This window comes from Camarhynchus parvulus, chromosome 3 (assembly GCF_901933205.1).
Source record: "Camarhynchus parvulus chromosome 3, STF_HiC, whole genome shotgun sequence".
In the NCBI taxonomy this organism is placed as follows: Eukaryota; Metazoa; Chordata; class Aves; order Passeriformes; family Thraupidae; genus Camarhynchus; species Camarhynchus parvulus.
The window spans coordinates 52,225,821-52,242,314 of NC_044573.1; the positions used below are offsets into that span (position 1 = coordinate 52,225,821).

The window sequence follows — 16,494 nt, forward strand, 5'->3', positions numbered from 1 at the left end:
ACAGATTCTTCTCAAAGAGCACATCCAAACACAGCCTAACTAAAAAGCAGAAACAAACTAGGCTACTGGGCATCACCTGCACTTTCCATGAAGCATTATACAGAGAAAGAGATGGGTGCCAGGAAGATGATAAAGCACAGCTGAAATACCAGTTTATACCAACAGATTTATGCCTTTCAGAAAACATGAATAGAAAAGTTTTTGTATCACTGTACTCAGGACAATGCTTTGCACGCTCAAGTTACAGCATTTTACTCCAAGGCACCTCAGCATTTCTCTGAGAAGCCCCACTTGGCCTTTTTTTTAACAAAATGAGAAGTTTTTCCAGATACAACAGCTATCTCTTGTCACAGGCCGTTCCAGTTTGCAGCTTCTGAAAATCTGGCAGACTTCAAGTAAGCTTTTCTCCCATTGCCCTGCCTTTCCATTAGTCTTCCAGACCAGACTTCACCACTGCGTGAAAGCAGTCGACTATCACAGCTTTTAACTTCCATTAACATGCATTTATTGCATTTGCTTGGAAACTGGCAGGTGCTGGGGAATGAAGGAGAAAGTAGGCCAGACCAAAACAAGACAGATTTCCAGAGAACCTCCCACCATCAGTCGTGTATGCTTGAATTTACCAGAAAAATTCCAATTGACCCAAATCCCATTTGGATTAGTATTGAGCCTCCTTCATACCACTCTGTCAAATTCCAAGCAGAAATACTTAAACAAAAAAAAAAGAGGGGAGAGAGGAGAGAGAGGAGAGAGAAGAGAGAGAAGAGAGAGAGGAGAGAGAAGAGAGAGAGGAGAGAGAAGAGAGAGAAGAGAGAGAAGAGAGAGAAGAGAGAGAAGAGAGAGAAGAGAGAGAAGAGAGAGAAGAGAGAGAAGAGAGAGAAGAGAGAGAAGAGAGAGAGAGAGAGAGGAGAGAGAGGAGAAGAGAGAGAAGAGAGAAAAAAAGGTAGCTATCATTTTCTTTAGCATGTAACACACGTTTTGCTTACCTCACTGTTGTGGCCCCTCAAATTGAAGTTGATTCTCTGAGGGGTGTTCCGGTCCCTCCTGCAATGGCTGGAAGTGAAAGTGACGCCCACAACTCCTCTGCCATTGCCCGTTGCCAGCCAGCCTTCTTCATAGTACCGCCTCCTGCACACTGGTTTCTCCTTCTCACTTTTGGGGACTCTGCCTTTCCAGGAGAGGCAGAGGATGTTGGAATCGCTGCAAAGAACAGGCCCATGTTCCACTGCTGCATACATGCTTTTTAAATATTTTATTTTTTGACATAAGAAAGTAATATGTCTAGTGCACAAAATTTAAATCAATTTTTTTTTTTTTTATTGATAAGACTGACCTGGATAGATCATTGAAAGGGAGGAGGATGGGGTCAGTGTTTATAAATATCCACCAAATGCATAGTGAAAAATTCCTCTATAAAAGATGATGGCAGTTGGCTAAGAAAAAGTAACACTTAAAAAAAAATTCAGGTTCATTTTGTTTTGAGTCTGTAGAGTGGGGGTGCACTTATCCTTTGGAGAAACAGCTACTTCATAAGAGGCGCTCAAGAAATGGTTAAGTCATCTTTTTGCTCAACTTGATATAATCTTTATTCAGCCTGAGATTCCAGTTTAGCGTAATGCAATTCCAGAGACAAAGAGTTGCAAATGTGTAGGTTTCAAGTAACTTAAGGCTTTTAAAACTTCCTCCAGTCAGATTTTCTTCAAAAGTTCAGTTGCAGAAATTTAAACACACGCACATACATATATATGTATATATATGACATTCCTCTTTTCCAAGCTGCCCTCTGGCATATCTTTTCCATCTGATGTATTTCTGCTGCTAAAGCTGAAAGAGATTGCATAAAGGGAAAAAAAGGCACACAAACCATGTGAAACAACAGACCCGAACTTGTGCAGGCACTGGTGTGCCAGGCCAGTTGGGAAATCCCTCTTGGTACTGAACTGCTCGTTGGACTCAAAAGTTTTTGCAATCCAAAGCCAATCCAATCCTCATCGCAGCACTTTTTTTCCACCAGAGACCCAACACAGCCTGAACTGTTTATCACGCTATCTTGCCTGCTTTCCCACTTTTTGCTGTCACACACGAATGAAAAAGAACCCCTTCTTCATTTATAGCAGAATCAAAAATGCTCTAATGCTTTTAGCTTTCAAAGTAGGTAAGTTTGCCTCAGGTGAACCATGAAGTTCTCTCTCCTGTGAAACAGGCTACAATGTCAAGCTGTTTTTTCCTTTACTTTTCCCTTTTTTCTGCTACAAGGAATCACAGACTTTTCATTCTACCATAAAAAACAAATGCCAGAATTAAAGCACATCAAGTAAGCACTCTTTCAAAATCTTCTAAAATTCAAGGAAGGAAGAAATATAATCATCTAAAAAAGAAAGAGAAGCAGCATTAAAAATCTGACTTCCTGGGTTCACTATTTCTCTAGGTATTTTCCTTGCTTGTTTGACAGGATCTTTCCTTCTTGATGCTTGTCTACAGCACAGATTCATAGTTCCAGACACAACATTTGCAGCTGTACAAGAAGGAAACATATGAAGTATTCCAATCGTTTTATTTGAATAACATTTATGAGCTCAATTAGCTAGTATTTATATCACACTAAGTGAAAAGAGGAAAAAGGAGAGGGAGAAGGGATATGCAAGTTTGATGACCTGGTTAACTCAAGAAGGACGGCGAGGTTTGCTCAGTTCAATGCCCAGACTTGTCCCATAGTTCCTCAACTTATTTACTTCCAGTCATCATTGCTCAGCAGAAGGTCACGATTTATTGTCCATTCACAAACTAGTGAGCCCAAAGCAAAACGTGCCGAAGACCATACATTATTCCTCTGATAGAACTAAATCAGTTTCCTCTGCCCTCTTGATTCTTTTGTTTCCCTCACAGCTATCGATTTAGATTGTGGAGGTATTTATTAGGCTTCTCCTGCACAGAGGGTGTTTTTTCTTTCTCTTCTTGCAGACTTTTTTCACCCGCGAAGACCATGTGGAAAGTTGAACATTACTGGCAGGTGTCTTTCCATGGATTACTGATTCCTGTGCTGCAAAGGTGCCCCATCTGTTTCTCAAATTAACTTTCATCAATTGCAAAGCTCTCAGGAATATGCCAGAGCAAGTCTACGTGATGACAAAAACATGTGCGTTTTCATGTACATGCAGTGCACACACCAGTCTGGTACTCAGAGCTGCATCTCCCTTTTCAGTTTAGGTGTGGTAATCTTGTAAGATGCCTGCTACTCAAAACTTGAAATCCCTGGATTCTTCCAACTCTGCAAAGCAAAGCACACACACACAAAAAGAAAAAAGTGAATAAAATAAGTCACAAAACAAGTTAAAGATACTGGTACTACTGTTACAGTAATTGAAGTATTGTGATTAGGGATTGTATACTGGACTCCTACACAGTGTATTATATATAGATAAAAACATTATTCAGAACATACATGTTTGATATATTTGTATTTGATAGACACACAAAGACAAAATACAAAATTTTCTTTTTCACTTCCAAAATTCCCAAAACTTTTCACAATGGACATATATAGGTAATGAAATGTATCTGGGAAGGATACTTTGGGGGCAGGAGAGGAGGGGGAAGAGCTTTGTCCTGCTCACAGACTCTGGGGCAAAGTCTTAAAGATTTCCCAACTTTGAAGTGAAGATAGGGAAGGGAGATGTCAGTGATAGAGCAGGCACAGGGTTAGACCCTGAGGCACACACAAACAGAATGGCTGACCTGGAAGGGACCTCTGGTCCAACCACTGTGCTCAAGCAGGGTCACCTGGAGTCAGTTACCCAGGATTGTATCCAGGCAGTTTCTAAATATCTCCAAGGATGAAAACCCTATGAATTCTCTGGGCAACCTGTGCCAGTGCTCAGTCATCCTCACAGAAAAGTGTTTCCTGATGTTTAGAGGGAACCATCTGTGTTTCAGTTTGTGCTCATTGCCTTTGGTTTTGTCACTGGATACCACCATTAAGAGCCTGTCTCTCTCATTCAATTCCCTCCCATCAACTGTACACAACAACAACAAGATCTCCTTAAGCCTTTTCTTCTCCAGGCTGAAGTCTCAGCTCTCAGACTTTCCTCATAGAAAAGATGCTCCAAACCATAAAAATACAGTACTGAACTTATCAGTCTCAAAGAGACTGGGAAGATTCCTCCAGGGCTTAAACTACTGCTTTGAAGAGATCTAAGGTACTTCAAAATTAAAGCTTAAAAGTCTGAATCAATACAGATGAATTTAAAAACTATTCAAATGCTGCTTAAATCTCCATTTAAAAAAGGGGAGAAAAATTCCCCAAAGTCAATTTTATACAAAAGAGGGTACACAAATAAAGCACAAGAGACCAAGCAAAAGGCCATTCAGGATATTCCAGTAGTTGTATCCGAAGTGCACACATATGCACAGTTATTGCATCTACACAGTTACTGCTAAAGAGAGCTCATTTAAATTCAGAGCTGCATTCATAATAGTCATCAGAGCTGTAAAAATGGTCTTCTCTTTATTACATAAAGCACTATACTAACCTCATGTTTCCTGTAATTAACCACTTATTTCATTCTAGCATGGACATATTAATTAATTTTGTTTAAAAAAAAAGTGACTAGATAAGAAAACAAATTTACAGACACAAAGGCAAAGTTGTAAAGCAGTTTGCAACACTACACAGTTGGCTGACTTATCAGAAACACTGTCCCCGAGATGTTGTGAATCACTGCCAGACCTCTTCAGCACTACATCTCACTTAAGTTTTAAAAATAATGGCTGCTATTAATTTCTTTTTCATCATGGCAAGATGATGATATGACAAATGTCACCTTTCCAAATTTCTGGTGCTTATCAATTACAGTCCAGAGAAAGTTCATATATAGGAAAACATAGAAAAACTTTCAGAGTACAATGGTTTGTAGACAAACTTCTGCATTTATCCCATAAGCAAACTTGATCCTCTGAAGGATCAGTGCCATTGTTTCCATACCCACTGAAATATTCCTAACAGACATCTGCATTCACAAGTTGACATTTTATATTAGCAGCATGAGTATTATGATGCAAGCCTTTACTAATCCTACAGAGAAATAAAAAAAAAATGTTTACTGAGAAAACAAAGTCTCTGAAATACCAGAGCAGAGATAAGCACTAAACAGAGTTGTTTGAACTGCACAAGAATCCAGAGTTTACAAGTGGATTTTAAAATACAGGTAACTATAGATACAGTGGCTTTGCATAAAATCTGTATGCAACTTCTGTCCTTATTCACTGCATCTAAGACTAACAAGGTTGAGAAAAGGACTCATCTGCACCTTGGTCAATAACCTTCTCTCACTTTAGTCCCATTTACCATCACTTTCAAGATTAGACAGACCAAAGGCTTCTCCTCTTAAAAATATCCTAACTGCATTAGAAATGCTGGTCAGGGAGAGATGAAAATCTAAAATAACTACAAAAGTAATAGAAGCAGCCATTATTCAAATGCATTATTCAAACACTTTCTCAATACAACCTATGAGAATATTTTACCTTTGAGTCACTGAGGATCGACACTACCTTTATGTTACATTCAGAGACAAGAAAAAAAAAATACTTTTAAGACTGTAGTATCAAACACTCAAAATACGGACTGAATTAAGATTACATGTATTAGATATTAATGCTTTCCATTCCCTTCTTCTTCATTTCCATGCACTCTGTATTTCCTAAGAAATAACCTAAGTAAAAGATTCAAGTGCTAGTCTTCCCTTTTAAAAGATCTGTAATTTAGACACTCCCGTTCTGCCACCATTACAGCAGCTTCACAGTTCTGCTCATTTTCATATTTTGAAACCAAGCTTTTCCCCTCCATGGAATGGAACACCAGGGTAATGGCTTCCACCTCTGTTGTGAAGTGTGTAATAGCAGAGGATAAAAAGCATGGTAGAAGAGCTGGGTGTTACCTGCGCAATCCTACCACTAGCCCAAAGTCAGTTTGGGCTCACCATAGAAAGAGAAGTTGGCCTTCCTGATGGAACTCATCCAAAATAAATTTTTAACTGAAGATTTTTTATCATCAAATTTTATGCACCGGTCCTTCCACAGCAGTGCAAGGACTGATCGCAGAAGTGCACCACCGTCTGATTTTGCAGGTGAATTGTTTCTGACACTACTAGGACAATAAATATCAACGAATTCTCTACTTTCACTCTCACTTAAAAGGTAGTTGAAAATATCTTTTCTCTGGATTTCCCCTTTAACAAAGGGAGATGCTACTTGAACTCATCCTCTAATACTGTTGAGTCTAAGCCCAGTGATGTAAGACATTTAAGTACAGACAAAAACATATTAGACCTGTGACACAGGAAAGCAGGATCCACAACTATTTTATTTCATTTTGTTTTGAAAGCATAGCTCTTCTCAAATGCAAAACCCAGCAGCAAGTTACGTTTCTGCATGACAGAAAATTTAGGCACTAATTTTTAAAAATGTGCTTATAAACAGTAGCTAACTTATTGTAGTGTCAATATTTAACTCATAATTTTTATCTTCTGTTCCTACTAACTCATATAAAGTGTGTTAAGCCACAGTTGGACAACCAGAAAAATATTTGTTTGTTCTCATGCATCTTTCATTGAGGTGTCTCTTTTGTTGACAGAAAGAAGCCAAGCACAGCCAAATGTAGCAATACTGCAGCAAGCTCTTCAGTATTTGATATTTACTCAAACCTCTACTCTTCAAGGCTGCAGAGCAGAGAATGTGAAGGCGAGGATAAAAGGGGATGGGGATGGGGACGGGGACGGGGATGGGGACACTATTTCTGAATTATTATCTCCAAGAAACCAAAACAAATAAGGACTCACAGCCTGCTTTTGGAAGATTCTGACGACCCAAACATCTTCAGGAAAGAAATAGAAGATAAAGAGTCTTTGAAAAGACTTCAGGATTTTTCAGCCTAACCAGATTCCCTACCTGCCAAACCTGCATAAGGTCAAAGGAAATTGTAGTTTTCCCTCCTTTTGCAGTCTAAGAAGGAAAAAATGTACACCAGTGTCCATGAAGATAGCAAGGTATTTTAAAAGTGCCAGCCACAACTGCTTTGGCACAAGCTGATGGCAGATGATCCCACCAGCTATCAAATGGGGACTGTGGGAGCAACCTCTAAGGTCATTGCTGAACACTACAGTACAAAATTGGCACATCATGTAATAGAGTTACTGTATTACAGGCTAAATGCTATAGAGACAGAAGCTGGTAAGATGATACAATTTGTTATTTAGTCCAATCTCTAAATTAACAAAAATCATTAAACAATCCTATCAAAAAAGTGAAAGAAAATTATTTAACAAGACTAACTACTTTCCTAAAAAGCCTGAAGAAAAAATTAACTGGCTTGGAAGCTGATCTCTCTGAAAACTTACTCTCCAAAAACAGTGACTGATTTTAAGAGAGCTTCCCTTCCTGAAGTCGCCATGCACAAAAGGGTTAGGAATTGTGGCAGTAAGTTTCAATCAGTTTGAGCTGTTTTTGCTCTTTTAAGAAGAATCAATCCCTGCCACAGCCCCAGTGTTGTCCCACATTCAGCTGCACTGGCAAACTGGGAAAGGTACAAAACAGTGAGAAACAGAAAGAAGGAGCACCTGCAACTAGTATTGCCACTTGAAGACTATTGATAACAAAGTTTGGGCACAGAATATTTCTGAACTCAGGGGTTTGTCCTTAGAAGAAAGGGAAGCAAAGTTTTTCCTCTTGAGGATGAATTGAGGATGTCCTGGAGCCAAAGCTACACATGAGCCATGAAAATATGCCTCATTTTCAAATAAAAAAAAAGTGAGCTGAAATACTCCAGACAGGTGTTAAAACACCTGCTTCAGGAAATAAAAATGCACAAATAACACATAGTAGCCTTTTAAAGAGTTGGGAGATTCACACCACTGAAAAACACATTCAAACGCTTTAGAGATTCAAAGAAACTGTCAAGTGTGACCAAGAAATTCCTGACAATTTTAAGTGTCAATCTTCTTCCTCAAGAAAAGGCTACAATCCTCACAGCACAGAGAAGCCCTAGACAATGTATACTTCACCAGGCACTTCATCAAAAAGTAGCAACAACTGTGTCTTACTAAGAATATTCAATGACCTTCATGGGAGGGCGCCCCAGCTCTCACCATCTCTTTTCCATTGAACTGACTGTGCTGACCTTGCCTGTAATTACAGAGAAATTTCTTTCCCGTAGGAACATTCTGCAGCCTGCAAACATCCCTCGAGTCTGCAGCAGTTCCAGCTAGTTCCTAATTATCTCCAATATCTGCCCACAGGCTCCTTAATACTTTCTTATGAACATACACTGAACTTTCGATATTCTCCTCAAAAATCCCAATATACCTTAGTATGTGACACAGTACCACGCTGGAAACAAACAACATTAAAAAAAAAAGGAAGGGGAGATGAAGGGAGAGAACAACAGATGTCATCAGTTTTTAAAATTCAGAAGAGCCTCATAAACAAGAATTATGTCTCTTGGACAGCAAGACATATTTAAGTCAGAAACCTGATAATTGCTGAGAAGCGGTGCAAGTGCAGTGTGCAGCAGCAGAGAGGGAGCTCCTGGTGAAGCCTGCAAGCTGCACCACAGGTGTGAGATGGATTCTGAGATGTGTGTGTGTGTATTTAAAAACACAAAAAGACAGGAGTTGCATTTTTCAAACAGCCTGGGTTTCTCAGTCTTTGGCTTTGGGATGAAGAACTGAACTCTAGTCCTGGCTGTCCCTCAAATGTGCTGAATTCGAGATTTCAGGCTGGTTTGAGGACCTGCACTCACACCTCACCACCACTGCTTAGAGGTCCAGAAGCAGAGCAGGGATACTCTGCCCTTCCAACAAAGAGATGCAAACCTTAAGAACAACTTCATCTCCTCCCTTTACCTGTCCTCTTTTGCTCCAAGTTCCATGTTTTTTCCTCTTGGTTCTGGAAGGTCGTGTCAAGATCTCTGGATTAAAGGAGGCATATAATAGAATGGAAACAGACAAACTCAAGGAGTAGTTCCTTTAGAGGCAGCCTTGATAATCAAGAATCACTAAAGAAGCATTTGTAAAAGCCAAATGCTTTAAACAAATGCAATAAAGTCAGGAGCTTTAAATAAATGCTTGGAGCAAAGCAAAGACTTCTGAAAGTTGCTGTTTCACTGCCAAGACTCAGAGAGCACGGGATCAGCTTTGTACACGTGTGCCCTGTTAGTTGAATGATGGTTTTGATCTGCTCTGTATTAATATGCCAAGCGTTGACTGCTCACCTGTCCAGACAGAAGCAAGGAGGTCAGAAAGACACAGGTGTCCACCAGGCACAGTCATGGTCTGGTGGGTGAGCTGAAAGCAGGAAGGCAGATCTGCACCCAGGTAAATTCACAGAGCAGTTTTGTGTCGAAGTAGTTTTATTTTATACATGTTTTCACAATTCTCTCTTCATACTGGCCTAGCTCCTGCTAGACATATGAAGTATATTTATTTCATATAAATATGAATATTAAATAGTAGATATCTTAAAATACAAAATTTTGAAGTGGGGATAAGAACTAGCAGTATGCTATTCCTCATGCATGACTAGAACACTACAACCTTTTTATTAAGAAATCCGTAATAGTAAAAAATTGCCAGTTACAGAGGTATTCAGTGGGAGGATGGCTACCAGGGACTGTGCCTTCTATTTTCTTAAACATGTAAAATCAATGTGTTAAAATGATCACAGATGAAAATGAATGAACAGAAAAAGAGTTGCAAAAACTCTAGAAAAGTATATTCAAGGAGCAACACAAGTTATTTGAAGTAGGAATTCTGAATATTTCATTCAATGCCCTCTGTACAACATCCAGATGGTGGTTGCTTCTAACTCCAATCTCTACAAAATTATGAAAATGCTCTTCCATTGAACAAGTGTTCACATTTCATCAAGAAAGTCAACAAATGTTGTAAATTAGCGTGGGTTTTTTGAGGAAAAGTAATATTCTCATTACCTAGTAGCTAGTCCTATAATTAACTCCATTCTGTTGTTTTTATCCCCAGGAAGTTATATAAATTAAGTAACTGTCAAACTACTTGGACCCAATTACTTCTCTTCCTCAATGGAAAACTCTCAATGCCTCTTTAAATTCACCTTTACCTAACCTATACCCAAAAGGGATTTTTTTTTTTTGGTAAAGCTCTGATTCAGAGTCTACACAGCATGAGAATCAAAAGGGAAGATTCATCATCACAGTTAAATCTGTATCTTTTAGATAAACACTCACACAGAGCTAATGCATTTGCATACAATTAAAGCTAAAGTTATGCATGACTAAACAAGAGAAAGAATGCTGGTGTGGGGTTTTTTCCCTTTGGATTTTCTTTTTCCCATTGCCAAGTTTCACCTTACTGCCTTTCCCAAGGAACATAAGGATCTTCAGAGGAAGACAGTAAACTTTTCAAAATAGCCAGAGGAAAGATTGATTTGGTTGAAGAATATCAGCTTCATACATTTTGTACTTCATTTTAGAAACTTGGATTTGGGAAAGCAATATGATTGCATTTAGTAGATGATGTGCTACTTAGCAGACAGCTTCTGCTAAATCTGACAAATATAGGTCAGTCCTGGAATCACACTTTGCTCAAGCACACTTTGCATTTTCTAAACAAAAGTAATAATAAGACAAAAGCAATCTGAGGTAATTTCATAACATAATTTTGATGTAAAGTTTTATAGTTATCTTACTTACTTTTTTCCTTCTGTGCCTAAGACTACTATATATATAGACAAGCCTATTTCAGTACAATCCTGTTTTAATTAAATAAGTACTTCACAAAGTACCTCCAGAACTGTATGAAAGCCCAATATTTACCATGTTAAGAGTTTTGAGAAGAGGTGAAAAAGCAGAACAATCAGAGAAAAGAAACAACATATAATCCACTCTGATAATTCCCTCTGTAAAACTCAACATCTGTACTGAAGGTTCAACATCTGTATTTAAAAAGCCTGCTTGCAAACTGTGTAAGGAGAATTCTGCTGCTTTTTCTGGTAAGCAGCTTGGCAAGGTAACATCATAATCTTGCAGTGTCAGTCATCCCCTTGAGCTTACAAAGTCTATTAAAACAAATTACATGAAAACATCTTTTTCAGGACTTCAATTCAGTAGCTTAAGAGGATCAGGATATTCCAGTTCCTTCTTAGATTCAAGGAACATAAGACAGTACAGTACTTCAGTGCCTAATGCTGCACTGACACCTTAATACATTCTCCATCAACCATGTATTATTCACAGACCACATAATCACAGGTTACTATGAGGAAACTATATGCTTTGTTGTTACCTCTATTAGCTAGATTACAATGAATTCAACAGTTCAGCATCTGCTTGAAACTGACATTACATTTGATCTGTAACAGATGGATGCACATAACGAACATTAGAGAAAAAGGTTAAAATATGGTATTATATAAAGTATTTTCATACAATGCTTCTGAAATTAGGTAACTTAATGTTATTGTAAGAAAATTCTATCCCAATAACTAAAATTATATATTACTTTTCACTTACTCTTCTACTGAATGACAGCATGAAACAAAGATGATGAACATACAGAAATTACAATATCAGAATACAAAAATTCTCTTCCTAGCTATTAAAAGAATTAAATACCTAAATTAAATATGGGAACATCTAGTTACTCAGTGACTCTAAAACCTCAAATATTACCTGACAGATGCTGATTTCATTGGATTGTCAACCTAACAATTGACTACTTAGCTGCATGATTAAAATGTTGCAAGATTTAAAAAAAATTTAAAAAAAAATCTGTTATACTTAACATATAACTCACAGATTACATGTTTGTCTGAAATCAGTCTATTTCTTTTCTAAAAAGGCATAAAACAAGATTTACATTACATGTGAATATACTGCCTTATTTATACCTGTACACCGTCGCAGCAGAGTTGTTTTGCTGCTGCTGTTATTTCTCCTTACATCTACATTGCAATGTATTTATCTTGTAAAAGGGGCTGTGTAATGCTTGTGCCACCGGTCAAAACAGAATGTGGAAGGGTTTCTAGGATTATCTATGAGGAAAAAAAAATAATAACCTGCTCATTACATGCCTAGGATGAGGAATTCAGTGTGATTAATAAAACCACAAGGCTATAAGACAGTGCAAGGAGATGGCATACACCATTCCAAGAATGTTAAATAACCCTAACACAGAAGTGAGTGGATAAATGTTCCACAGTAAGCTTGCAAAAAGCAAACCCCTAAAGGCAATCATCATATAGGAGCAAATAATTTTACAAATTAATGCACCTGAGAGATATGTGCATTATCTCACAGGTGCAAATACATCAGTTTTGTTTTTATTCCCCACAGTGTCAATACCACAGTAATCCTACCAGAATCTATCACTAAGAATTGGAATAAACAACATTTTACTGATGGATAACCCATAAAACAAATATTCCATTCTTTCCTGTCAAATCCCTATTGTAAACAAAGTCCTTAAGCAACTTAGCCACAAAAAAATCCCACACAAATGTGACATTTAAGGGGCCTGCAAACAAACCCAAAATTTCTTCCCCCTGTTCTCAGGAGTGATCAAAGCATAACACTAGATTTAAGAAATCTCTTAACACTTCTTTCTTGTTCCTGTCCATGCAGACTGAGATATTCTACCCTCAGTATTCTAAGGCAGCTATAAATTATCTGCAAAGCCTATCTGGTCTGTTTAATTATCATGCATATAATTTTTTATTTCTATTGGATAAGTAGGTAGGAGGCAGTATTAACAAGTTTCATGGATGTTTGCCCCCCTTTAAGAGCAAAATGTCAATAATATAATATCATTTCCAATCCCTACGATTTTGTTTCAGATGCTAATTGTAGTTAAATACTTTATGAAGTCTTGTAATCAATGTCAGCAAAAAAGGCTGGGAAGTTATGTTATGTTGATTAAAGCTTGAGAAGCTGGAGCTCGCATCCAAAACAAGAAAAACAGTTAAATTGATTTTTCAGTTGACTGGAACCAATAACATAGGTTTTTATAAATCCAACTCACAAGCTTTATTTTGCACTTGCATGTTTACCAATTTTCATTTCAGATGAAGAAATCCATCTCACAGAAAGCAATATGAACCATAAAATGAAGCAAGACACTGCTAGATTCTAAACAGACACACTAGAGCAATGCAGAGCTGCAGGGATCTGATTACAGACTATCTTCTGCCAGGCAGTCAGCCTCCCACTGGGATGGGGAGCACATCTGCTGGGATGTTCTAAAATAAAACAGTCCTTCTTATGTAGAGCCTTACAGATGTTGCAGGATTATTCTCTCTCAATGCCTCAACGTTTTATCAAAATTTTTAAGCAGAGCATAGGAAGGCATTTACTGTTTAATAACATTCCCTCATGCAATGTGTTCTGTGATTCTTGGATCTGTTGCTTTCCTTGCAAGAGCCAAAAGCCAAACTACAAAACAATTGTTCTGGGTTGATAGGGAATGTCCTTTTTTGCTGCTTCTCAGAACAGTACCCAGATCAGCAAGAGCTCCAGCAGACAAAAAGCAAATCCAATCCTATCTCCTGGAAGACCACATGCAGATGCAGAGAAAATAATTTCAACATTTATTGTTTCTCTTGCTCTGAAGCAGAGCTACAAATAACTGGCACCTCACCCATTTTCAAACAAAGCTTCTATAATTACATAGCTATGCCCTGTGGAAACACTACTGGGTTTCTCATAGCAACCTCCAGTGACTCAGAGAGCCCTGCTCTTACCACAAAATTACTAAGAGTGCTACATCCATCCTCAACAGAAGAGCTGGTACATGACTGGCAGAGTTACCACTACCACTGGCAATCCAACAGCTTTATGACATCTTGTCTCTTGAGAAATAAAGCTTTATGGCCAAAGTAGTAGTACATTCCATATACAGTATTGCTCCTATAAAATCTCTCACACGCCATGATGCCTTGAATGCACACACTACAGAGTCTTTTTAGCAACTCTGTCAGATAGATAAGTACAATTCCTTCCCAAAGGCCTGCAAGACAGCAAACTGTTCAAAGAAGTCTAAGCTGTAAAAAGACTTCTTAATCTCTGACACCTCAGTGAGCCACTCCAGTTTCCCTTCCTAGATCCACTTGGCCCTCATCCCTGTTTTCACTGCCAGGTGCCTGTCCAACCTCTCCTTGGGTGGACTCAGTTTCTTACAACATCACAAGATAAATATTTTTAAAAGAGAGAAATATTCTGTGGCTTTAGGGATTTGGATCAAATCACTGATGGGTTAGGTGAGTGTTGGAACTGCTGCTAAGGAGCAGACACAAGACTGAGGTGCAGGAAGACCTTTCAGAAACAGAAAGATGTTAGCTCGGCTCAGCTGCACCATGGAACTTCACCCATGGGACAGAGCTGGAGCAACTTTCTTAATACTGAAGGGAAAAATAGCATTCTTCATAAATAAAAAGGCAGAACTTAACATTACTGGCTTCCAGTCTGTGGTACAACCCCTGAGTGTAGCTCATCTGATGTTTTCCAGCCTATTTCTATCTTGCTTCAAAATATTTCTGTCCATTTCTAGTCTGCATTCAAAAATGAATGGTTAAATGGTCCTTCCTTCTGGAAAAATGTTTTCCATACTGCCATATATGCCCCACTGACCCACAATATATGCACACATAAAACTGCAAGAAGGTACCCTGGAGTGTTGTAAGACCCAGGCTAGAACAAGGCTGACAACAGTCCAGAATCTAATATCTCTCTAATCTCCAACACTGCTGGGGTAACAGGAAAAAAAAAATCACCCCAAAAAAGCAGTATTTTAAAGAATTTCATTTTAGGATTAACTTCCAAACTCACAATGGTATCAAGTTACTTTCAAAGAAAACTAGAATTCCATTTACAGAAATCCAAGGTTTAGAAGATTTAGAGGATGCTACTAATAAAACTACATACTAGATGTTTCAGTTTCATATTAATCATGTTTTTCATTGAAAATTAATTTGTCTTGAAACAAAAGGAAGAATTATCTTTAGCTTCTGACCTAAGGTGACTTTTTAGATGCTGAATCACTAAATCAGTAGAAATAGCTGATGTCAACTTCAAATCTCTTTTTTTTACATTTTGCAAGCAGAAAACAATACCTTTCAGCTTCTCCTTGAAAAAAAATCTGACATAAACTATACTGAAATAAACACAATTTTTCCTCTATGCCTCAAGAAAAATCTGTTGCAAGCTGATCTGCTCCTTCAGCAAACTGAAACCAGTTATTTACCCAGCAATTTCCATCATTTCAGTGATCTGTGGCACTTTTAAAACCTCAGCAAAAACATTTAAGCAATACATACTCACATAATTTATTATTAGAGCTATCTTAATTCAATTTGACAGCTTTTATGAAAGGCTAAATTTACTACAATAGACTAAGACAAAGAAAGTCCTACTTAAAAATAGTATCTTTTTATATCCATTTTTAGCCACCCTGTAAATGTTCTCTAATGCAGCGTAGTAAAAAAAGACTTGGCAATGCTATTGCCATAGGCTCCTCTTCCATTACAGACCCATGGCACTTTCATCACAACACTAAAAGGCCCCAAATCTCAGTTGAAAATACTGAGGATAAATCAAGCTAAAAAGCCAAACTCTAAAGTGAATTGCACGAGGTACAGGCACACATCCTCTTCTAACCATTCAGCAGCAAACCTGTGATAGTCCCTACGAGGTACAGCAGGAGAAGACATATTGAAAGGACAAAGCCAGACTTCAACACATTTTGTCTGCTTTACAGACAAAAAAAAAATCCCTTTGGATGTATTAATTTTATTTACTTAAAGGAAAAACAGAGTCTTCATAATTCCAATCTTAACATCCACAAGATTTGAGATGGATGCATATGGTATGAGCAATGCATATATCCTGTCCATAAAAGACATGCTATGCAGAAATTTGTATTTCTACTTCCCCTCATTCAAGGCCACCTACATATGCATATGTAAAGAAAAATTGCAATGGTTATTTGGCCAACCATGCAGTGTCACATAGCAGCAGTGGGCCAGTCTTTAGAAGCTGGCTCCAACCTGACCAGTGGCTGGCTGATGTGCTCCCCTCCAGCTGTGACATCAGGTCAGGACAAGCATTATCCCAGTCATGCAGCTGATGGCAGAGCTGGAGGGAATCCCTCTAAGAGGAAAGCAAAGACAAAAGGAGCAAGCTTCCTTCTGGGAAAATGGGACGAATTAAGGTCATACTGGAAAGAGGCAGGTGGTTCACAAGGTAAAAAGTGCACTACTAGATAAACACGCGGAAGTCATGCAGTTTCATTTTGAAGCCATGATACTAAAGTTCTTGGCCAAAAGGATCAAATCAAACTTCAGCCATGGTATCAATTACCTGAACTGAGTAAACAGACCAAGAATCTGTACACACATGTTAGAGCATCATCAGCCATCTAGTACAAGGGATGTTTAATTAGCTAAGCAGGGATACAGGGTTTGAGGGGAAGGGAA

The 16,494-nt window shown here is 38.2% G+C and overlaps 1 protein-coding gene across 1 annotated transcript in view; it reads right to left on the reverse strand.

The window, feature by feature from the left end:
• TULP4 (TUB like protein 4) overlaps window positions 1–16,494 on the reverse strand; it is a 151,050-nt gene that overhangs the window by 121,456 nt on the left and 13,100 nt on the right. Inside the window, 1 exon segment of the mRNA XM_030945702.1 lies at window positions 987–3,268. Within this exon segment, the coding sequence (XP_030801562.1) occupies window positions 987–1,238 (252 nt within the window). The 5' untranslated portion in view covers window positions 1,239–3,268.